Raw genomic sequence first — 23872 nt, forward strand, 5'->3', positions numbered from 1 at the left:
AGACAGGAGCTGTGTATAAAGATGTAGAACTACTGAACAAAAGAGCAAGGGAAGAAGCAGGAATATGAACAAAGGGTGGAAGCCTATAAAAATTTATGTCAATGATGGCTCAGGAGGTTCAAACATAAAGTATGCAGAAAGTTATAGAGTTTATGCTCTCAAAGGTGAAAAGCCTTCATTTAAGAACAGCTATTCTAACGCATATCCTCAAAAGTTAACGGATGGGGAAGTGGATGATATGAATGACAGCAAAAATATTAACAGAAATGGCGACAGAGATGCATGGAATTTGTTTACCATCAGTCAATTGAAGGTTAAACTTTAAAACAATGTTGGTCGTTCCCATGGAATATTTTTGACTTTAATGGTATTAGTCATGATATGAATCTCAAGGTATGAACGAGGAGAGATGAGAGACTTATATGCTTCCCAAATTTCTTCAAAAGGTAATGTTATACCTGACTGTTTCCAAATGAGTTCAATATCATAACGTGAGAAACCTTGAAAGATAACGAAGTCAGTTATGAGACGTTTTATGTTTAAAGCAAGGAAACGCCATGTTTGCATAAGTATTGCTACAGTTAAGTGGTAATGTCTGACTTTAGTTATGATGTTAGCTAATGGTGAGTCAGGCTTTGACACTAAACCTTTTCCGGCGAAGTCGTCACAAACGAACAAAGTGTTTGAAGGATACTTTTTGAAGGGGTATTTTGAAAGTTTTGACAGAATGTAGTTTGTAAGTCGTTTCATATCGTAAACTCCTGAGTACTGACGTAAGTGGTGTTTGTCAATAATTCTTTCCATCTCCTCAGAAGTCTTTTGCATTCCTGACTGTATAAATTCACGATGGCATAATATTTCTCTTACGTCGAATGTAACGTTGAAGAAATTCAATGAGTTCACTGTCTGGAACTTTAACGACAGAGGCTTGAACTTTTGACATAAATGTTTTCGCTGTTGAGTCCATAGAGTCTGAAGTTGCTGATATAATGATTTGGTCATAGTAAGAGTCGTTTCCTAAACGCTCTGTTATGAGTATATGACGAATTAAATTAAATGTCTTACCTGAACCCATCTTTCCACAATAGAAATACACACCATTTGAACAGAATCATAATCTTTGCTGAAAGGAAGAATAGAGAAGAGTTAAGTTTGTCTGTAGTTTCATTCATGTCTTCATCTACGTCATGTATTAAATGCTTCATTTTATCTCCATTAAAAATGCAAGTCAGAAATATTCAGAACATAGCACCGAGTCTAACTGACAAGAGTATAAAGATATACTATGAACACGTTATGATGAAACCAACCAAAATTCAAGAAAGTCAGTATACTTATGAATATCCAAGACACTGGGTAGAGTATGTAGGAGGTGAGAAAGCTATTGAAATCAGACAGGTTCGAAGTATTCCAGCAGGAAGAACAATATTATTGAAGAACTTTAATGTTTTGAGGTATAATGATGAAACAAAGAAGCAAGATAGTTTTCCTGTTGCTGTGTATGTGAACCTAGACACAGGAGATGACATGAAAGTTTTTAACACAAAGCTTCAAACGGTAGTGAGAGAACAACTGACTGCGGAAGGACATCCATTACCTTCAGAAGTTACCATAGTATATAATTTTGAAACAAACTCAATAGATTTTAAAGTCATCTCTGCAAAGAAGTCAGGTTTTACATTTAATGAAGCAGATGTATATTCGAATGAAAACTTCAAAGCTATTGCATGGTTAGATAATGACGATTGCTTTAAGAAAATATTTAAATAGTGACTCAACGATGTCAATAGATGACCTTCGTGGAATGTTACCATCGACGTTTACAGTTGAAGGTTCAGCAGGATTGCTTACAAGATTGTCAATTGGTGGTATTTGGTCTCGTGAGAACATTGTTATAAAATCCAGTATAAGTGAATTTGCTGAAGAATCTATATTATGTCTTTCAAACTACATGTATTCGCCACCGAAGCATTATAGTATAACAAACTTTGTCAGTAAGTTTAACATAAGACTTGTCGAACCTTCTTCAATGAAAGATGTTGTGCTACCTAAAGATGGAAAGGATGGACTCATTATTGAGATGATTTTAATAGCATATTAAATGAGCTTGTTTTGAAGGTCATTCATGATGAAATAACTGTTGTAGAAGATGTTAGCAATTGTTCAGACATTTTGAAGCGTATAGATGATATAAGAAATAAGTTAGATAGACCGCAAAGCGGTGAGGGCGAAGCCCGTGAGAACGCTTATGTTTCATTGACTTTCTCCAGTAACGAGAACTTTTATGAGATAATATTGAAGAGAGATGATTTTAATATGGTGTAAATGGTAGCTTGGGCAGTTTTAGGCGCAATGGGAACAAAAGCATTAGCATTTGGAGCAAAAGCACTTGGGCTTATGACGCAGTAAATAAAATGAGTGGAGGAAGGGTTTCGAAGACATTAGATGCAAATAAAGGAAGATTGGAGGCTGGGTTGCAAAGAAGTTAAGATTAAATAAAATAGGGCTCATAAATAAAGCATCCAATTTGGTTGCGACTGAGTCAGAAAATGCTTTAGGAAAGGACGACGAGTTTGCAAAACACGCAAAAGACTTTAATGACCAGATGAAAGGTGAAACAATGCATTTAAATAGAGTCGATGGAACTCTTCCTCCACCAGTAGTTCTTCCGTATGGTCCCTATGGAATGTATGGAAACCCTTATGAACGACCATTTGACCCATTGACTGGTGGAAGTAACTGGTATCATTACGGACGAAGAAGAAAGACAGTCAAGTTGGAGACAGACGTGAAGAAAGCAACTAAAAAGAAACCAAGGAAGTGAGTTATAAAACAATGAATTCAACAGGGTGAAAAAAGAGGTGAGATCTCACCGCTTCACCTAAATTTATTTTTGCGCTATGTTTTCATACGTGTGGGAGTGGTGATATCATTTATTTTTATTTTATTTTTATATAAATGACGAAAACTATTGAGATAACAAACTACAACGGTCATGAGTTCAAGAATTTGTTCTTCGTTCCTCGTGAAAATACATTCTATCAGATACGAGGGAGAAAGGGTAAAGTTAGTTTAAGCATTTATGACAACAAACATAATGGAAGATATATAAAAGCAATAGATACAAATGGTAAACGTGTTTCATTAGCTTTGTCAAAACTTACAGGTATAAACTATGACAGTGATTTTGACCTATATGAAGAAGAAAGTGAGTCAGAAGATTATGAGCTGTTATGTGAAGCACAGCAATGGGAAGCGCTGCAATACTTTTGTAAATGAGAACATTAGTGGGAACGTTAGTGAGAACGTTTATTTTTTCATTAGTGAAGTCGTTAGCGAAAATGTTGGTGAGGTGAAGTGGTTGGCGGCTTTGTAAATATTTAAGGTTAAGTGAGTGTTGTCGTTTTGTGTTGTAAAATATACGTTACTGGTTTTGTAAATATTTAAGGTTATATTGGGTAAGGTGGAACGCAGTGCCGCCGTACCCAAGATAACCATACTAACTTTTGTTGTCACTCATTTCTTACGAAATAAAAAAAATTAAATATTATTTAAATATAATGGAGTAATAAAATAAATCGGAATTTCTATTAATTTATTGTCAACTTCAACTAATGCATTGCCGTTAATATATCTAACGAATTCAGCTATTGTGTCAAATCTTCGTCTTCTTTTTGTCATTGATTTATCAGTTTTTCCATAATCGAGATGAATCAAAACTTTATCCCCTTGTTTAAAATTCATGAGCCCCGAATTAATTTGTTCACGTTTAACATCATTTAACCTTTCCATTTGCTTTCTAATATATTCCCATTCTTTTGAAATATCATTTTTCATTTCCACTGGTTTCATGTTTATAGTTCTATGCCATGTATTATTATAATAATATACTAACTGTTGTATGATGGAGTCATGATTTCCATCCCAGTATATCTGACCGTTAACCCCTAACGCATCTCTAAGAGTTCTCATTACCGCATCAACTATTTTATTATGAAACGTATATGGAGAGGATGAAAAGAAAAAATTAATTTGTGGGAAATAATGAGCCATAGCTGCCTGAAATCCTTTATCACCATCACCCCTGATATTATCTACTCTTTCATGATCTAGTAAGTATTGTATAGCTCTTCTTGTTTCCTGTTCTGTTTTCCCTTTCACCGGAATGCAATATAAATATCTAGTGTTAATGTTAATGGCAAATAAATAGGTAACTTTTCCTTTTGAATATTCCAGATGATCGATTTCGTATGAATATGGATATGGTGCAAATGAAGGGCGACTAAATTTTTCCTTTAACGGTTGAATTTTTGGGTCAGTTGGTTTATTTAATATCTTGAAATCCTTTTTAAAATCTTTTTGCTTCTTTAATGTTTGAAATGGATATAATAAAGTGAATGATGAAGGATTAACTGAAGGAGGAGGTGGTACTGTCGTTGGAGGTTTTGGTGTTGTAAGTGGTTTAATTTTATCTGCTTTGATTTTGGATTTCATTCCTTCCTTCATTAATTCTGGATGTATTCTATTCATTTGTTTTAAATATGCTGTATATAAAGGTTTGATATACTTTCCCGCTTCGAGTTTATGTTGAAGGATGAATTCCAAAAGTTGATCTTCATTTAAAAGTCGGGCTGAATATGGTTTAACTAATGAATCATAAATTAAAGCTTGTGCTTCATTTATGGTCTGAAGGGTTAGGGCGTTTTGTTCCTTTAGCTGTTGAACATTTGGCTGTTGAACATTTGCTACTTTAGACCTCGGCTTTGGTTTTTGTGGCTCAGGATTATATAAATTATATAATTCATCAATATCTTCTTCTGTTAATACTTTATTTTTGAAATCTTTCAACTGTTTAAGTTGTGATTTAGTTTTTCCCTTTGTATATTCATTATTTTTAATTTTGTCTTTAATTTCAGAAATTATTTTATTATGATATTTCAAAATTTCATTTTTATAATATGGATAATAATATTCCATATCATCACCCGTTATATTATTATAGGGTGTCCAAAGGTGCGTTTAGCACAGCGCTCTATATGAGACTATTAAAGGAGATATATGCTGATTATAAATATATAATAAAAAATATGAATATATGTATATGATGAGTATGTTGTATTTTGGCGCCATGCCGGGATATAAAATGAATTTTGAGACAAGAGGCGGTTTCGCGGGAAATTTTGGCGGGATTTTTTCATTTTTTTAATGAATCATAAAGAAAACATCCTCGCTCTTGCAAAAAAATGCAAAGACTGTAAAAAAATCTACGAGACATTGGTAAAATGCTTCGGTATGGATGCTCCTAGCTATTCCACTGTAACGTATCATGTTAGGATGTATCACTTCATGAACAAAAAGGCGCCCATCATAAAAATTGACAAAAAATCGCCGGATCAAAGAAAAATCAAAGCAATTCTTCAAGCGCTAGATGAAGACCCAAGAGCATCACTCAGAAGGATAGAGGAGATGACAAAGATACCACGTACAACAGTCAGTTATTATCTGCACAATTATTTGAACTACAAACTAGCGTATACACGTTGGGTTCCGCACAACCTTAATTCAGTTCAAAAAAAATCTAGAGTCCAATCTTCGAAAGAGCTCCTCTCTATATTGGGTGCGTATCAATCCAAGAAGTTTCGCTTTTTAGCAACAGGGGACGAGTCTTGGTTTCAATATGCAACAGAAGCCAAAATCATGTGGATCCCGAAGGATGAAAATCCGCAAACATTCCCGAAGAAAAAAATTGACACACCAATGATGATGTTGTCGGTTTTTTGGGGCGTGAATGGCATCATCGCAATTGATATTCTTCAAAAATCTAATACGGTGAATGCTCAGTATCTAATTGACAATGTTCTTACTCAAATTATCAATTCTGATGAGTTTGAGAAATCCAAACAACAAAAACAAAAGTTTGCAATTCATTTTGATAATTCAAGAGTTCACAAAAGTCATAAGGTAATGAATTACTTGGTGGAAAACAATGTCAAAGTTGTTCCAAACCCAATTTATTCACCTGATATTGCACCCTCTGACTTTTATTTATTCGGCACGCTAAAAAAGAGAGCTGAAGGACGCGAATTCGCGAGTCCAGATGATCTTGAAAATTTTGTAAGAGAGCAATTTGAGCAATTTTCTCATGATGATTTAAAGCGTGTCTTTCAAGCCTGGATCGATCGCTGCGAACGCGTGATTGAATCCAATGGTGATTATATTTAAATAAACTTTATATATATGTAACTTGTTTATTTCTATTCGCAGTATTCAGGTTTGTGCTAAACACACCTTTGGACACCCTATATTATGTTTTTGGAGATATGATTTTAATTCATAATAACTAAGAAAATTTTGATTAAATACTAAATCATCAATTAAAATTTTTAAATCTGTGTTATCCATTTATATAAAAATAAAATAAGTGTTTTAAGGGTGCCCACCTCTTTGAATCATAGTATCAAAACCATCATTAACGGTTCCTTTTGTCTCTTCTGTGGCATTTCATTAAAAATAAAATTTTAAATTGTATTAAATAAATGGCATACAACATCCATTTTCACAACATACAGCCTTAGTGTGTGCTCCTGTTAATGCAGTCTTACCGATTGTTAAGCGAGTCATTGACCCGTTTTTAAGTTGTAAATTAATATTTTGACCATCAAATATCACTTTATCATTTATTATATCCAAATATTTTTTAGGTGTTAATTGCTTATTTTGTCTTAAACTAACACCCTTCATTTTTTGTGCAATCTTTTTAAAATCACTTCCATCAATTGAACCGTTGAATGATGTATAACACTTAGGACATAAAGCAACCATGTTATCACCTTGTTTCTCAATTGCTAAACCCAATAACTTCTTCTCATGTGCTTTTTCTTCAGCTTTATTCTTTAATTTAGGTTTAAATTTCTCATCAAAACAGAAGAAATCAAATGGTGCGAATTTGAAAATGTTTTTATCATAAAATTGTTTATCGGTAACAATTGCTTGAAATGCTTGAGTGTTAGGAAGACTTGGATCGCCAGCAATAGCCCAATAAGATGAATCAGTATCACCTTCAATGAAATGAAAACGATTAACATTCATGCATTTATACATAAAATCATAAATGAAAACCAAATACCAGTATTTAGCATTATCTAAAGTGAAGAATGCCTCTTGTAAACATGTATCACATCTATAAAATCTATCTTTAAGCATCACTTGATATGTATCTTCACCTATTTCTCTTATGTTTTTAAACTTATTTGACATACATGCAACGCGTGCCTTCTGTGCATTCATTATTTTAGTCTTTGCGTAATTTTGTGTATTCATTGCATCGTAACCATATGATCCATTAAGTGAAATCTTGCAAAATAAACTTTTTCCTTTATTTCCTTCTAATTCAGCCTTTTGTCTTTCGTTCATAAATTCTTTCGCAAATTCATTAAAACAAGTGTTTTTAGTAAATGTTAAAATTGATTGAATGTCATCAATGATAAAATGAAATCTATCTATTAGATACCAAAGATAATAAGAAGAAAATGGTTGATATTGGTTGTATGTTGATGCTAACTGAGTTAATTTTCTCTGTTTCTGGTCAACTGGTAGATTGTTTGATTTCATGTAATTATACATAAAACCACCAATTGTTTTTTCATCTGTGATAATATCTAAGTTTCTTATTATCGGTAAAAAGTTAATGTAATCATTAATGTATTTTTCATCAATGTGACCCTTTACTTCAGCCACGAATAAAGTATTTTTCTTCTTAATTATTCCCAGTGCTTTTGCTTTCTTTGTTGCTGTATCACAAATGATAACTCCATTCAATCTTCCCGGCATATACATTTTATGGTCAGTATATTGAATGAAATCATGAGGATTAGATGAAAATGATGAAGGATATAATGAATTAAAGTCAACTCCAACGAAATGAGTCATGATGTTGGAAGTGTCCTCATTTGATACAGTTTTAGTTTCTGGACTATATGAAAGTTTATTAATGTGCGTGATTCCTTTAAGATTTACTCTATGTTGAACATTTGATAGACCACCAGTAATTCCATTACGGAGAATGTGATAAGCTTCAACCGAATCTAAAGTCATTGGTAAATTATTTTGTAATGCGTAATTTCTTAAATTGATTCTTAAACGTTGAACATCTTCATCTTTATTTGATTTTACGACATTGCAATAACAACACATTAACTGACAATTTTCTTTGGTATGTGGTTTTTCATTATCGATTCTATCTAATGTTGGTTTATTTGCATATGTAAACGCTTTACCACACATTTTGCATTTAGATGAAAGGATTAAATTGTGATAGTATTGAAAATCATCCATTGAAACATTATTTTTAGTATCCCTTTCTGCTTTTTCATCTTGTTTCTTATATGATTCAATTTTATATTTCCAATACTTTTTCGTTAATTCAAAACTTGATTCTATCTCTTCCTCAGGATATTTTTCATTAGGATTAAAGTCTTTATATGCTAAAGCGTAACGAATCATTGAAGCATTCGATGATAAAGAAAGATTATGAAGCATGTCAATTTTATAAACAAATGTTTCTTCAATAATTTTATCAATTGGGTCAATCATAATTTCAACATCTTTATTGCAATAATGAATAAAATATTCTAATCTATTCTTAAAATTTTTAGCATCATTGAGATATATTTGATAATCACTATCTGATATAGTTTCTTGAGTTAATGCTGAATAAAATGAATCTTTCGTGAATGGTTCCTCTTTATATAATTCTTCTTCGTAATTTTCCCATGTGATGAATTGATAAGGGAAAAAGGATTTAACACGTGATTTATTGTTTCCGAAATCTTGAGTGAATTGGTCTAATGTCCCACCCGCTATATAATTTCTGATGTCAATAAATCTCAATTCATATGGAACGTTTGTTTTCTTTACAATGATTTGCTTAAATTGTGAAGATGAACCCAGCATTGATTTTATTTTCCATTTTGCGGTGTTTAAATCACGAAGAATTAAATTTAAATCAAACTTTCCCGAATTAAAACCTATGATATTCACTTTATTGAATTCCTCATCTAGAAGTTCTTTAAATGCTTCCTTCTGTTTTTCATTTAATGTATGAGACAAAGTCCCCGCCGTTTGGTCCGTTTGCGACTTCATTAATTCTTCATATTGTTCAATATTTGATTTAGCAACTAATGAACAGGTTGAAAATAAAAACTCAATCCAATCAGAAATAAAAGAATCACTCGAAGTTAAGCAAAAATTCCTCGTATATGTTTTATCATTTAATTTAACCGTTGATGATACCATGAATGGTTTTAAGTAAGCGTTCAAAGTTGCACACTCAGAAAGTTGTAATTCTTCTTTAGTCTCTAATGTTTCAAAGTCAAAAGTAATATAATATCTTGTCGGTTTATAATATTTCTGCAAATTGTGAGCTAATAACCACTGATATATCTTCTGTTTCGTAATATGTGGTGCATATGGTTGCTGTGTCTTTTGCAATTGAACGTCTTGAATTAATCTTCCATTATTTTCTTTACATTTCTCACAATGCTTTAAAAATCTTCTTTGGTTTTTCCTTTCTGGATCATCACGGCTAGAATAAACTTCTTCTTTACAATATGGACAAACTCTATAGCCGGTGAGTGCTTCAACATCTGTTATTCTGTCAGCGTGAAGTTTTCCACATGGACTCTGTGTTAATAAAATATTTATTGTTTCAAATTCTGGATCTATCATTATTGAATCCACTAATGGAAAGTCTACCTTATTTATGTCCACGTCTTCTGGTTGAGGATCACAATAATAGAAATCAATATTAACATTTAACATTCTCGCTAATCTCTCACTTTCTGATGAAATGTCAAACCCTTCATATGAATCTATTGCTTCATTTAAATAACTTCTACGAGTTTTTAGGATTAACACCATCAGGAATGTTATAGAAGCGTTTAAATAACCTTCTACCTTCTGCTCTAATTTGATTATCATTCATTTTAGCTGTTCCGTTTTTGTTCATTTATGTAAGAATAAAAATTAAAAAATAAATAAAAATAAAGTTTATTTTTTAAAGCCCATAAAATGAATTAAGAACACATAAATTTTTATCATCTGCGACGTGACGAATACATTTTAATTTACTCAAGAATGCGTACCCTGATACATTAAATCTAATTCCTGTCTTATTTAATTTCACAACTTTGAAAAGGAATGTATGAATAGCTATAAAATGATGAGATGATGTTTTATGGGTTGCTTCCATTTTTTCTGAAATAAATGAATAAATATAATGCTTATACGTTTTCATATCTTTTATATTCTTAATAACGAATGGTATAGACCTTTCCACTTCATCTTCCTTCGGTGCTGTTCTTTCATATGAAACATTATTGGTATCTTCAATAATGAAACCACAATCACACAAAATTTTATATGTTCCAATGGTTTCTTTTGATATTTTATCTAATAAATCAAAAACTTTATCAACACCTGTGCATTTATTTAAATAATAATTTGTGTAAATATCATGATCTTCTTTCTTAATCGTATTAGTTGCATATGTCACGTTTTTAAGAGCTTTTTTGAATTTTTCGGAATCTAAAGGTGGTGAAAGTAAGATACAAGGGTATTCTTCATTATCAATAAATTGTAACTTATGTTTACGTATAAATTTAGTACCTTCTTCTGAAAGTGTTTCGTCTATTTCACCATCTAATAAATTTTGTGTTGATTCTGAGACATAATTTTTATATCTTTCTTCATGAGATTTCTGAACTTCTGATTCCGAAGCTGGGATATTCATTAAACCCTCTACTTCATTTTCATTATATTTTTCAACTTCTCTTAATTCCTTAATTTTTTCATCTATTTCATCTCTTATTTTTTTCAGTCTTTCAATTTCAATTTCATCGTATTCATCATCTTTAATCCGTTCTTCATAATATTCAGGGAAAACATCAGGTTCTTTTGGTTTTTCTTCTTCAGATGTGGGATATATGAAATTTATAACATCATCTTTATTCATTTTTCCATCATAATCTAAATCATTTAATAACTCGGCAAATTTTTGACAATTTCTTAAATAATATTTACTAACTTCATAACACATCTCATCTAATATATCCTTTATTTCCTCGTTTGTGAATCCTAATGTTTTCACGTTGTTAGTTTTGACGCTCATTTCATACAAAATAAAAATAAATTATTCAAAAATGTAAGACATTAATTTTTAAAGTTTATTTTTTTATTTTTTTTATTTCATTATGGTAGTGAATCTTTTATTCATGAAAATAATTATTTCTAATTTCTTTTACTCGTTTATGAGGTCTTTGATTATGACTCCATTGATTCCATTCAGGATTTAAACAATGTTTAATTAATCGCGGAATATCTGACATCATCTATATATAGCTTCTTTTATAAAAGATAAAAAATAAATTATTTTAAAATTAATGTGTTAAAAAAATGATACAAAATCGCTCGATATTGTATGAATTCTTACGTTTACAAAAAAGTCACACAACCCTCCTATCCTACTACTTGTGTATTAAAATTCTGTTCTCCTATTTTTATGGAGAAATAGTTGCAATGATCATTTCTACCATTTTCGCAAACTCGAGTTTTGTATTTAATGACTTGATTCGATTTTAAGTAATTTTTTTGTTAGTAACTGACAAACATGCGTAGAATAGTGTGATCGTCGGAACTTTGTCAGTACCTACTCTGACTATGACTGTGCTCATAGCACTTATGATTGTCCAAAAATATTGCCGCAATATGGAGAAAAAGTAATTTTATAAAAAATTTACAACTATTCAAACCTACCACCTTAAATCTTGTTCAAAATTACATTGTTATGATTTCTAGAGTGTTATTTACTATAGTGTTTGACCTCCTGACACAAAAGCACTCTCAAATGAAAACTTTAAAATTTTCACTTAATTTTATGTTTAATTTAATTATTATATTGTTTATAGTATTAATGTTTATCATCGAAATTCTCCTTTCAATTTTTTGAGAGGACGAATTGATAAAGAGCTTGTATATTGTTGAATTCTACTTTATTAAGCAGAATCCTTTTGTTTTTTCTCCTAAAAATTGTAAGGGGTTGTTCTCTTTTTTTTATTTTTCTGAGGTTCACCGAAACTTTTTTATTTTGAGTTTAGGCAATTTTGAGCTCCCAAGGAACAAAGAATTTAGATTGGCAAACTACTGTAGTACCTTTTGTTCAGCAAATTCATCCAAGCAATAGTATGTCCACGCAGCTCATTAATAAAATAAATATATAAAGTCATGATAGGAAATTTGAGAGCTTCCATCGTTAAAATAATTATCATCATAAAAATATATGGTGGAAGTTGATTTGGCTGATACGGAGACTCTATATACCAGCACATCCCCTTCCGATATAAATATAAAAATAAACTATGTTGGCTTAATGCCTATGGTAATGAATATTCTAAATTGTGTTTTAGGGGCAGGAATTTTTAGCATTGCAAACTCATTAACTTTTTGTGGTGTAATTCCATCAATATTAATGATAACATTTTCTGCGATTTTCACATATATATCTACTATTTTAGTTATCAAGATGGCAGCAATATCAAACTCAGAATCAATCGGATATTTAGCACAGATTACAGTCGGAAAAGTGGGCTCAGACCTACTCTCGGTTTCACTTCTTTGTTTCTGCTACGCCTGTATGACTGCATATCTAATAATGAGCGCCGAAATTATACAAGGCTGGCTCAATTTAATGGGAGTAAAGACAGATACTTTTGGCAAAAGATCACTTGTGGTAGTTGCATACGCGTTTGTACTTCCGATTGCATTAACTATTCCTAAAGAGATAAAATTCCTCAACATGACGTCGACGTTTTGCTTTGCAGCTTTAGTTACCTATGTGATTGGTATTTTTTACAAATTCTTTACTATCGTTCCTTCTAATGGAATTAACCCAAGCGTTGAAACTTCGGTATTTGGAATTAAGCTATTCAACGCCCTTGGTATTTACTCTCTTGCATTTGCTCTCGCAGGTGTAATCATCCCGATAATTAGAAATATGGAACCAACACTGCATAAGAGATATCAAGCGGTTGGGATTGCATTTTTCTTATCATTTATTATTACTTTAATACCCGGACTTCTGGGTTATCTCATCTTTGGCAGCGGTTCTAAGCCGTTTATTTTATCTAACTTCCCAGATACAGATATTCTCTTTATAATTGTTAGGGTAGCTTGCCTAATTGTGCTTACAGCTTCCTATCCGGCTCTAGGAGTAACAATTCTTGCAGTATTTAGTAGATGGCTCTACAAAACGGAAAATCATGCCGCCCTTCTGTGGAAACACCGAGCAATAGTACTCGTTTGCCAGAATATATTACCCCTTGCAGTTGCAATTTTCTTGCCGAACGTCAGGCCTGCAATGGGAATTGGTGGAGCGTTTGGAGCGGGTGTATCTAACCTAGTGCTGCCACCACTGATGTATGTTTTCATTTCGAAGAGAAGATGGTATCATTGGAAGAATGTTTTATGTTTACTAATGTTCATTGTTGGAACTGCGGCGGCGGCAATTGCCACTTATGAAGCTGTCTTAGATTGTATTCATGCTTTTGCATCTCATGTTAAATGAATATCTTTCCTTTCTTGCAAATGTTACTTAAAATGGGCGATTTCAAAAGAATAAATTCAAAATGGATGGATTGAAAATGGGGCTTGAATATTCCTCCTCATATCCTTTTTAAATTCTGGAAGCGTGGAAAAGTAGCCAATGATACATATAAAAAAAATTGTAAAAAAGTTGTAAACTGCTTGCCCTAAGGTGAATAATAGTCAAATTTTTTTTTAATCCATTTTTAGTGAGTACAAACGAAGACTCCACACGCTTGCAATCACAAGATATGTGGCTTAAATGATTGGGTATGCAACATAACTACATATCTTGACGCTTAAACCGAATCTATTTTAAATCATCAGAAATTATTCCAACCGTTATGCATTACAACTCAAAATCTCTAATGCAACCATAACATACTCACACTAGGAACTACGAACTCTTCAACTATTTTCTCTAAAAGCATTTAAACGTTCGTCCAAATCACGCACTATTTCTCCTCACACATAAATTGCAGAAACTTACGAATAAGCACTTGTTTACCATATCAAGTGATGCTCCTTTTCAGCTACTTATTTCTATCATATTTGTTCTATTTAGTAAATCATAACTTTAACTTTTGGAGTTTTCTCCAAAAATAGATACTGCTCATATGTCCGAGCTACCTGAATACTAGTTTCTCTATATCTCGGAAAATGTTATCTCATAATTTTCATTTAATGAGTTATATCAAAATTCCACTCCATCATTTCGATTTTTTAGGTCTTTCCGGACCTTGCTGCATTATTTATTTTTATCTATTTTGTTTTGTTGTATCGAAATAAATGTGATTATTTAATCAAAAATTGCTTTATTAGTAATTAACAATATGTTTTAATAAGGAATCAAGGAAATTCAAAATATAGCCGTTTTATATTTTTATTGCCGTTTAAAATTATTCATTTTTCATCTGTGTCGAGGCCTGCGGTTGAGCACCACAAGTACCATTATCACTGACTCTCAATTACTTCGTTAGCAATGACGGTTCAGCTAAAGCGAAGATTGTCACTCCTGTTCCATCCAGTTTTCCATTCCTAATGCATATGCATCCAAGGTTTGTGAATGAGCCAGAGATGTAAACTTATGCATCTCTGGTAATTCATACAAATGCTAATTTTTCCTTGGTGAATAACTGCAAGAAGTACTTGAATTAGGTATCAAAGTATATTTAGCGAATAATTACAAAAAGGAATATTAAATTATACCTTCATAAGCACAAAAATTAAAATTATTAAATTTTATTCCATCTTAAAATGGATTTGTAAATGAATAAAGATTGATTCTTAGTTAAATTAATGTGATAAACTAGTTTTATTAGTGTTTAAATTTTTTTTTTGCAAATTTTGAAATGATATTGAACATTTTTTGCTAAATCATGAATTTGGCATCTATTATGTTGTTTATAATCATTTGGCTTTAACAAATCCTCTGTCTACAACTTATTTCGGTGTCTACAACTTATTCATATATCCATTTGAATTTTAAATGTAAATATATATTAAGCTTGTCGGACCGGTGATTTTTCGCCAGAACCGGAGATTCTTTCAAAAAATTTCGGGCCTCGGGCGATAAATCGTCCTCGGCCAAAATGCACATCAATTTATAGTTAGAGGCAATCAATTCCAAAAGGGCCCCTTTTTCTTTCTTATTTTTTATTATTATTTTTTATTTCTTATTTTTTTGCGCATTTATCTGTTTACATCTTTAAAGCACTATCATTATATTTCATAGATTACAACTAGTGCGAATATATGAGTATATTTTAAAAATTTGTTATTATATTGATGTGAAATGCATAGTATCTACCAAATATATAGTTTTTGTACATTATGAAACAAAAGAATTATCATCATTTCTTTATTTCTGCAATAAATAACATGCAAATTTACTAAAATAATAATACCTAATATTATACATGACATAATTAACACATTTACAAGCAATGGTGAATAATACTATTGTTTATATTGCTATATAAATAGGCAAAATTAATTCGATAAAAAATTTTCATTTCCCCGAGCTGCCATGGGGAACAGGACAAATTTGCCACACGGCACTTTTTTTAAAAAAAATTAATGGAGCGGAGCGATACTCTGCTGCAGGAGCCCCAAGGCTCCCAATCATTACGAAAGGGAGCCTCAGGGCTCCTGAGAATCCATTAGCAGAGGCCTTTTCATTTGGCCTCTGCTGATCAAAGATTCGGCGAAGCCATTCTTCGTCTCAGGAGCCCCAAGGCTCCCAATCATTACGAAAGGGAGCCTCAGGGCTCCTGAGAAACCTCTTTGAGAAGGTTTTCTTTAAGAAAACCTTCTCAAAGATGATTGTCAGCATTCACTCAAAATCTACCAAGAGTTTCAAAGTTTCAAATCTATCTGAAATGAAGCTTTGAATCTCTTGTATATCTAATTGTAGAGATACCTTTTCAAAATGTCTTCTATTGATTAAATTTAATCAGTAAAAGTCATTTTGAAAAGGTACATCTCTATAATTGCTATTGAGCATTCACTCTTGGAACCTTGGAGCTCTTGAGTAGTGCATGAAAACTCCAAGATTCTAGCATAAAACATATATCATAGACATAATTTCTTCAAATCTAATTTAAGGTTATTTTTAAAAAATTAGGAAAGTGTGATTTAAGGTTATTGAAAAGTGACACTTGGCAAATTTGTCCCGCACTCGCTGCCATGTAATAAAAGATATATTTTAATACATAAATATTTCATTTATCATACTTAGAGGAGATCGGAAAAAGTTATGAAAAAAAATCTCCGGTGATTTATTTTTGCCTCTAATTATAATTAATACAATATACATACAATATGCTATATCTTTTATCATATAATATATATAGGGAAATGAGTCAATGTACTTGAATGATCTTCAATTTGGAAATCGCAAAGAAATTCTTTCATATTCATGAATTAATTATATTTTATAATATTATGCATAGTGTAAGTCCTGTATTTACTATTAGATTTGTTCAAATTTATATTCCCCATACATGCTACTAATATCAGATGATATTTTATAATGTATCCGTGTAAATATCACAAATATATACAAAATTAATGAGAAAACGGCAATAATTTTTAATAATTAAAAAATACTTAGAAAGGGGTAAAAATCAAAAATCCAGCGGAGTTGATAAAAATTCCTAAAAATCGCCAAATTCGGAGATTCGTGGCGCTGATTCTTTTTATTTTGGAGATTCTGGACAAGCTTATATATATACATTCAAAATATGTGATTTTAATAAAGATCGAAAATCCCATAAAAGTGACATATAACAGACAAGAACAGATTTAAAAGATTATGGCACAATCTTGGGTGATGAACACTCAGGCACGTAGCATTGGTAGCGAAGCGATGGCTACAGCCGTTGATAACAAAAGGAGGATCATGAGCTCATCTCTTTTTGGCGATGATGCACCAAGGTATCAACCAACGTCTTATGAAACAACGCAGCAACCTCGCACTATAAATAGACCCACTGCAGAAACATATGCAGAACAGCCTTCGAATCAAATAAATGTTACAATTCCAACATACTCTAATTCCTCCCAGCCAATGAATCAAATACCTGATTTTGTTCCAATGGCATACACGCAACCACCAGAAATAATCACCAATTTCAGATCCAGGACTCAGCCAAGGAATTATTGTGGGCGCCGATTAGATGTTTTGCCTAATGATGAGATGCAAAAGATTCGAGACTCGTTGATTACGGACACCACAAATATTTCAAAACGGCTTCGCCAAATTGGTCAAAATTGAATTTTAATTTTTTGTTTGTTATTTAAAACAAAGCTATTTTGTTTTGTCAAACTCCTTAATGTAGTGTATTGTTGAGCCAATTAATGTCATTGGAAAGGAAAAGTTAATTAAGTCAATTCCAGTTATTTTTTCCATTATTTCTGAGAAAATATAAAGTGTTGGGTTTGGAGAAGCAGCAATTGTTGGCCAAAATATGGAGAAAAAGTCATCGAATGCCAGAGTAGATTCTGAATTTTCTGGCTTATTTGTGTTTTCTTTGTATGACTTTTCCCCAATAGCTTCCAAAATCTTGAAACTGGAATTAAGAGTCCATAAGATATCAAAAGGGTTTGTAAGAAATTGAGTGGATTCAATTAATTGTAAAATATCTTTGTACTCTTGAAATGATTGGACAAGCTGCTCTATTGGAGTATCTAGATATCCTTTTGGAATATGATTCTCACTACATCTTAAATCGCGAGCAGTAAATTTCTTTATTTTTGAACATTTATCAGAAAAAAGTTCAAAATCTTCTAAACTTACATTGAAAATATCTAAATCAGAGGCAATTAGGTTGAAAAAAAATCTATACATTGAAGATTGAAGTAAAATACTTGACAGAGAGTTTCCAGATATACCTACATCATCTAGTATTTCTTTGGAAAGCTTATAAATATCATTTGTGCTGACTTTTACAAGTTTAATTTCTGGGTTTTTGAAATCTTGAACAAACTGTTTGGCAAGAGTTGAGATTGCTGGATAATAGTTCGCGCTGATAAGAAATTGCTCTAAGTAAATATCGAAATCAGTAGGTGGACAATACTCAATTTGTTCTTTTGAAAATTTTGAGAAATCCTCAATATAGTGAACCATAGTTGAAATATCAGGAGCTTCATCGTATAGATTAAAATTACCAAAAATATCAAGCTTGCATATTTGATTAAATAATTGAAGCACATTTGGATCTTGGCTACTCTCATGTTCAACATTGCGCTTAAATTCCACAGTATTAAACTTGAGAGCAGCTTCATTATCGTTATTTAATTTAATATAATATAGTAATTCGTTGATTTTTCTTGCCGCATTCGAATAATATTCGGCTTTTTTTAATGACATTTGGCATTGCATACTTTTTAGCTCTTTATAAATAAATTTTCCAATTGCATTGACAAAAGCGCTCAATTGGTAATCTTTGTAAACGAAACTGAAGAATTGTTGATTCCTTTCCGATTCTTCAATCAGTGAATAAAACAGTCCTTCAAGATCTTTACGTGTTTTGTTTTGTGTTTGAAGAATGTCTTGACTTGAATAGACTTTGTTCTTGAGGATAATCTGGATATATGCCATTAAACTTGGATCTATTGGGGTTTCGGTGAAACTTAGTGGTTGTTGCATTAATTTGAATTACCCAGATTTTCCTTACTTTTACCACCCCTCTAAAGCTGGGGACACCGCCTATCGTTGGGAGTAACTATTAAATAGAACCACCAAGGGTATTTTCCGAACTGCCGGTGTAGTGTAGTGGAAACATCCGACATAATAATTCATTATGCTAAGGTTTGATTCTCATTTAGCTAATTTTTTTCTTTTTTGGATCATGAATTTTTTTTGGGTCACTATAAGATTTGTTTCATGTTCTAAATCTGCTGCATATGTAATCTATTTTTATTTACCTATTTTTTAAAAATCTATTGGATTGCCAAATTTGAATATATTTAAAATCATAAAAATCCAAAAAAACTATAAATATATGTTTTATGCATAGTGCCGATACTCAAATATCAGATTACTTAGATCCATGAATAATATCCGAATTTTTTTTCTTAAAATTAAACTTCAAAACTTCTTGCAATCTTATTCTTAATCAATTGTAAATTTTTAAAACCATTTTTTAAAATAATTTTGCGTAAATTTTATTCTCATGTTGTTTTAATCGAAAATTGATACATTTTCAAAAAAATAATATTGACTTATGAAATTCATTTTTAAGGTGAAATAGTATTGTTTTTATTAAAGTATATGAATAATATATAAAAAATTAATGAATAATATAAGCAGATTTTTAGTTTACAAAACAAATATGAGCAATGCAATTTCAAACTTTTGCTGGCAATTTCGATATTGCTCAAGTTTGTAGTATTTGTGATACCTATAACATCGGCTTAATCAAAATTCGATTTTTCTTATGAGTTATTGAGAAAATTTGATTGCAATGAGAAGGATTTCGACGTTTTTGATAAACTAAGAGCTGAGCTTTAGGGGTTCAGTTCATTTATGGCTGTAGTTTGATGCGTAGATCTCTTTTTTATTGTAAATTCTTTCAGCATGGAGATCGAGAATGAATCTTTTGAGAACTTTATGAGTTTTTACACCCGTAAAGAGGTCCTTCGAGGAAAGATAGTCCAGACTACATGAAGATGTTGGTTAACCAAAAAAATCCGATGGTTTCCCCATATTCATGTAGATCTTCGAAAAAATGAGCACCAAAAAAGCCAAAAAAATAGGCTTTTTATTGGATTTGTACACTAGATCAATAATCTATTTAGGATCTGACACTCTTTTTAGCCAGAGATATGAGGTCCTTTCTAGGAAAACGATCTATTCATCCATAAAAAAAATGAATTATCGTTTTCCCCAGAAATTACATGGGGAGTGGTAAAAGTAAGGAAAATCTGGGTAGATTATGAAATAATAATAAATAAAAAAAAAGAAACTAGTTATGGGTATAACATCCGATTATCTCAACTTCAAAAATTGAATGAGAAATGACAAATAAAGTTTAGCAAAATCCTTATTCAATCTATGTTTGTTGTTTAAAAGGGGGGAACTTCGTCGGCTACAAAGGTATCGACCAAAATTGTTCCCATTATGCTTGACATATGAAGTATAGTAATAGTGTGTATGGACTCATAGAATGGCTTCCGTTTGATTTCGAGATATATTATATGATCTTTTAAAATACCCATATTTTACTTAATAACGCATATATTTTATCGTATTATGAAAATCAAATGAAAAACATTGCTCAAGACGAGCAAAATTCGATGCTAAAAAAGTAAATTGTTTATTGATTAGGGTGCTTTCAGGTATTTTTTTTGAAGTAACACTTTACTCGTTTTTCTTTCTACATATGTATATAAAACATGAACAAATAATGATTTATAATTAAGAATATTTTTCGAATTGGGTAAATAAATCGTTAGATCTTAGATTTTATTAATCATTTCTAATTAAAATGAGACTGTGGTAATGGGAACTGTGTATGAGAGTTGGAGTATTGTTAAATTGAGCGAAATGTTGATAAGTTTCAAAAACGATTTGTAGTATGTTCAAGTATATTAGAATTTAATAATATGTGATAACATCGACTGCAAACAATCGATTTTAAGTGATTGATGAAAATCGATATCAATCTTTAAAAATTTCGAGACTTTTTTGACTGACAGCTATTGCTTTGGACACCTAGAATGAAGTTCTCCTTGGTGGATTTCTCCAAATTTTTTCCATTTTAGAAAAAGCCTAAGCAATTTTTTAGAAAATGATAACTTTTTTTTTCAATTCTCGATTTTTTTTTGGAAAAATGAGGTTAATTTTTTGAAAATTTATAATTTAGAGAGAAATAAACCATTTTCATTGTGTTTTAAATCGATAAAACCTTCTTATTTTTGTTATTCTAAAATTTTTCTACTAAAATATATAAATTATACAGCAAAATCATATAACTATTTTTCAAAGATATAGAAAAGAAGTATACATTCCAAAATTATAAATCAATTATAGTTTACTATCAAAAATGATATATTGTTCTATATAGATAACCATCCATTGTTAGTAATTTAAAATTATTTCTGGTTCAAATTAAGGATTATCTTCACATGTTTAGAATATTTTGTAAACATCTAGTAAACAATCAATAATATCATGATTTTATTCACAGATGAGTTCAAGATATATATTGTGATTTGATTATCGATAATAAATCTGAATCAAATGTATATTAAACTCGCACACTTAGTCTTCTTATCATAATAATGTTATCAGTTAGTGAATATGGCTACAAAACAAGCAACATTAGATCTGTATCTCATAATCAAACGGAATTTAAGCTAAGATATTTGAGATTTTATCACATTATAGTATGCATGATACTATATCAGAATGACTAGTCAATCTGTTGTTTTAATATCGTTTTAAATTTTTTATGCCAAAATAGTACTTTGGCTATCATTGGTAATACACAAGGTTGCTACTGTTGTAATATTTCGAAAAAATGAAGGTATCAACTTTAATGCAAGATATTAGGAGTTGAACATCGAATAATTGGGTTTTTGTAATATTAATATTCTTTAGTCCCTAGTATATCATTGTTTCATACTAATAACGTGGATCAATTCCGTTTCAATGATCAGATAAAGCAGAAACAATATACTTAGGTGCCACTTTTTTGGTCCAAAAAATGAGTTCCCCCCTTTTTGTTGTTTTTGAATTATTTATTGCAACTATTTTTGTTTTTGAATTATTTATTGCAACTATTGTTTTTCATTAAATTTACAAAATGTCCGTTGCTTTCGCTGATGCTGATGGTGAACCCCTTCAAAAGGATGAGATTCACATACGCCCACTTGGTGAATTCCGCAACGAATTTCAAATGGAACAAAAACTCGGAGCAGGTTATTTCGCTGAAGTTTTTCAGGCAACAGGAAAGAAAGATAATAAGGAATATGCAGTTAAGGTTATAGATAGAACACAAGCTGCAAATCCACAACGTATTTGGGCCGAAGTGCAAATACAATTACGACTTCAACATCCGAATATTATTAAACTCTATAAGGTTTTTGCAGATAAATATCATGTTGCTCTTGTTTTGGAATTTGCTAAAGGTGGAGAACTATATGAACACCTGCTTGATAATGAGTCTTACAATGAAATAGATGCTGCGTCAATAATTAAACATCTCCTTACAGCTTTAGTATATTTACATAAAAATGGGATAGTTCATAGAGATATCAAGCCAGAAAATATTTTATTTGCAGATACAGCAGCAAAAGATCCAAAATTAGCAGATTTTGGTCTCTCTGGGTTGTTAATTGAAGGGTCCCTTCTCCATTCATGCGCGGGAACACCTATATTTATGGCTCCCGAAGTAATTAAAGCCAAAGGTTATAATTATAGCTGCGATATGTGGAGTGTTGGAATTATGACATACTTATTGCTATGTGGCGAAGTACCATTTAATGGCGAGACACATTACGATCTATTTAAGAAAATTTGCTCTGGTGAATTTAAATTTATTGAAGCTTTTGATTCCATTTCAGAAACAGCTAAAGATTTTATCAAAAATCTTATAGTTGTTGATCCCTCAAAAAGATTTTCTGCTGAAAAAGCTTTGAAGCATCCTTGGATAAATAGTCCTCAAGATGCAGCATTAGGAACATCTAGAGGTAAGGTTTTAACATTTTTGCAAGACAGGAGAAAGTTACGCGAATTCCAAGCCGCTAATACAGCCGTTTCATTTATTGGTAAATTGAAATTCAAATTAAAGAGCGGAAAGAAGATTGAAAAGAAAATCCCTAAGAAGGTATTACAAAAATAAGAGACGTTTTGTTGCATGCTAAGTAGTGTCAATGTGTAAACCTCTCAATTTTATCGTCGGGGAAGCAACACAATTCCCTCAAAAATATTGAAAAAATATAGAAAATAAAATGAATTAAGATGTACTTAAAATGAGAAATAGATTATGATATTAGATTTTAGAAAAAACAGACTTTTGATATAACTTTTGAGAATCTCATATAAAAAAAAGCATTTAAAAATAAATTTAAATATCTTATTTATTTTACTATTGTAAATATATTCTGAGATTTTTAGAAAAAAACACTTTTCATAAGTATTCAATATTTGAGAATACGGTCCAAAAAAAAAATAGATTCTCTTATATTTGCTTATATAAAAGGAAACTCTATATCAAATGCGAATGCATGAATCCAGCACCTCTGATAGAGAGTTTCCTCTTATATAAGCGGATCTTTTTCATGAGTTATTGTTAATATAAAAACATAAAAAGCTACCAATATGAGAAATTAAACCCTGAGAGGTGCCAGTCTAGAACTGGCGCTTCGCAGGGTTTAATTTCTCTTGACAAATGACAAAACTTGTTCGCAATTGTGAACCATTGCGAGCAAGTTTGCCAGATATCTGGAAGGAATTGCTCCTTATGATATATGCATTGTAACTGTATATATCATAAAGAGCAATTCCTTCAATTAAACGCAAAAACTTTGGTGCAATCGTTGCTGATTGCACCAAAGTTTTCGAACTTTCCCGAGGGAATTGGAGGGTGAGAGATACATAGTCTATCTATGTACCTCCACCCTCCAAATCCCACTCTAAATGGGAGAAACTTTGTTCGCATGTTATCTTATTCAAACAAAGTTTCTCCCATTTAGAGAAGGAATAGGAGCCTACCAGGCACTGATATAT

The 23872-nt window shown here is 31.3% G+C and overlaps 6 protein-coding genes and 3 pseudogenes across 9 annotated transcripts, besides 6 other annotated features; 5 read left to right on the plus strand and 4 right to left on the minus strand.

Annotated features, from left to right (window-relative positions):
• Nucleotides 1–3505: part of a mobile genetic element that runs on past the window's edge.
• On the minus strand, nt 1335–1529 carry TVAGG3_0630760 (uncharacterized protein; the record flags this gene model as incomplete). The annotated part of the gene is made up of 1 exon (XM_001327849.1): nt 1335–1529. One exon carries the CDS (start codon nt 1527–1529, stop codon nt 1335–1337), a length of 195 nt encoding a protein of 64 aa, XP_001327884.1.
• On the plus strand, nt 2353–2824 carry TVAGG3_0630770 (annotated as a pseudogene). Its single transcript has one exon. A coding segment is annotated over exon 1 (472 nt).
• Nucleotides 3506–3540: 35 nt separating the features above from the next.
• Nucleotides 3541–4278: a mobile genetic element.
• On the minus strand, nt 3541–4506 carry TVAGG3_0630790 (integrase core domain containing protein family; the record flags this gene model as incomplete). Its single annotated transcript, XM_051240807.1, has 1 exon — nt 3541–4506. One exon carries the CDS (start codon nt 4504–4506, stop codon nt 3541–3543), a length of 966 nt encoding a protein of 321 aa, XP_051087394.1.
• Nucleotides 4507–4999: 493 nt separating this feature from the next.
• Nucleotides 5000–6302: a mobile genetic element.
• On the plus strand, nt 5096–6222 carry TVAGG3_0630820 (annotated as a pseudogene). Its single transcript has one exon. A coding segment is annotated over exon 1 (1127 nt).
• A 226-nt stretch (nt 6303–6528) lies between the features above and the next one.
• Nucleotides 6529–10006, minus strand: TVAGG3_0630830 (annotated as a pseudogene). The gene has a single exon. A coding segment is annotated over exon 1 (3478 nt).
• A 728-nt stretch (nt 10007–10734) lies between these two features.
• Nucleotides 10735–11308: a mobile genetic element.
• Nucleotides 11309–12178: 870 nt separating this feature from the next.
• Nucleotides 12179–14383, plus strand: TVAGG3_0630850 (amino acid transmembrane transporter protein; the record flags this gene model as incomplete). The annotated part of the gene is made up of 1 exon (XM_001327852.1): nt 12578–13618. The coding sequence occupies one exon, from the start codon at nt 12578–12580 to the stop codon at nt 13616–13618; it is 1041 nt and encodes a 346-aa protein (XP_001327887.1).
• Nucleotides 14384–15667: 1284 nt separating this feature from the next.
• Nucleotides 15668–16317: a mobile genetic element.
• Nucleotides 16318–16947: 630 nt separating this feature from the next.
• On the plus strand, nt 16948–17413 carry TVAGG3_0630880 (uncharacterized protein; the record flags this gene model as incomplete). The annotated part of the gene is made up of 1 exon (XM_001327853.2): nt 16952–17413. One exon carries the CDS (start codon nt 16952–16954, stop codon nt 17411–17413), a length of 462 nt encoding a protein of 153 aa, XP_001327888.1.
• A 33-nt stretch (nt 17414–17446) lies between these two features.
• TVAGG3_0630870 (uncharacterized protein) lies at nt 17447–18787 on the minus strand (the record flags this gene model as incomplete). Its single annotated transcript, XM_001327854.1, has 1 exon — nt 17447–18787. One exon carries the CDS (start codon nt 18785–18787, stop codon nt 17447–17449), a length of 1341 nt encoding a protein of 446 aa, XP_001327889.1.
• Nucleotides 18788–21871: 3084 nt separating this feature from the next.
• TVAGG3_0630890 (protein serine/threonine kinase protein) lies at nt 21872–23460 on the plus strand (the record flags this gene model as incomplete). The annotated part of the gene is made up of 1 exon (XM_001327855.1): nt 21948–22985. The coding sequence occupies one exon, from the start codon at nt 21948–21950 to the stop codon at nt 22983–22985; it is 1038 nt and encodes a 345-aa protein (XP_001327890.1).
• Nucleotides 23461–23540: 80 nt separating this feature from the next.
• Nucleotides 23541–23872: part of a mobile genetic element that runs on past the window's edge.

This window comes from Trichomonas vaginalis, chromosome III (assembly GCF_026262505.1).
Source record: "Trichomonas vaginalis G3 chromosome III, whole genome shotgun sequence".
NCBI lineage: Eukaryota > Parabasalia > Trichomonadida > Trichomonadidae > Trichomonas > Trichomonas vaginalis.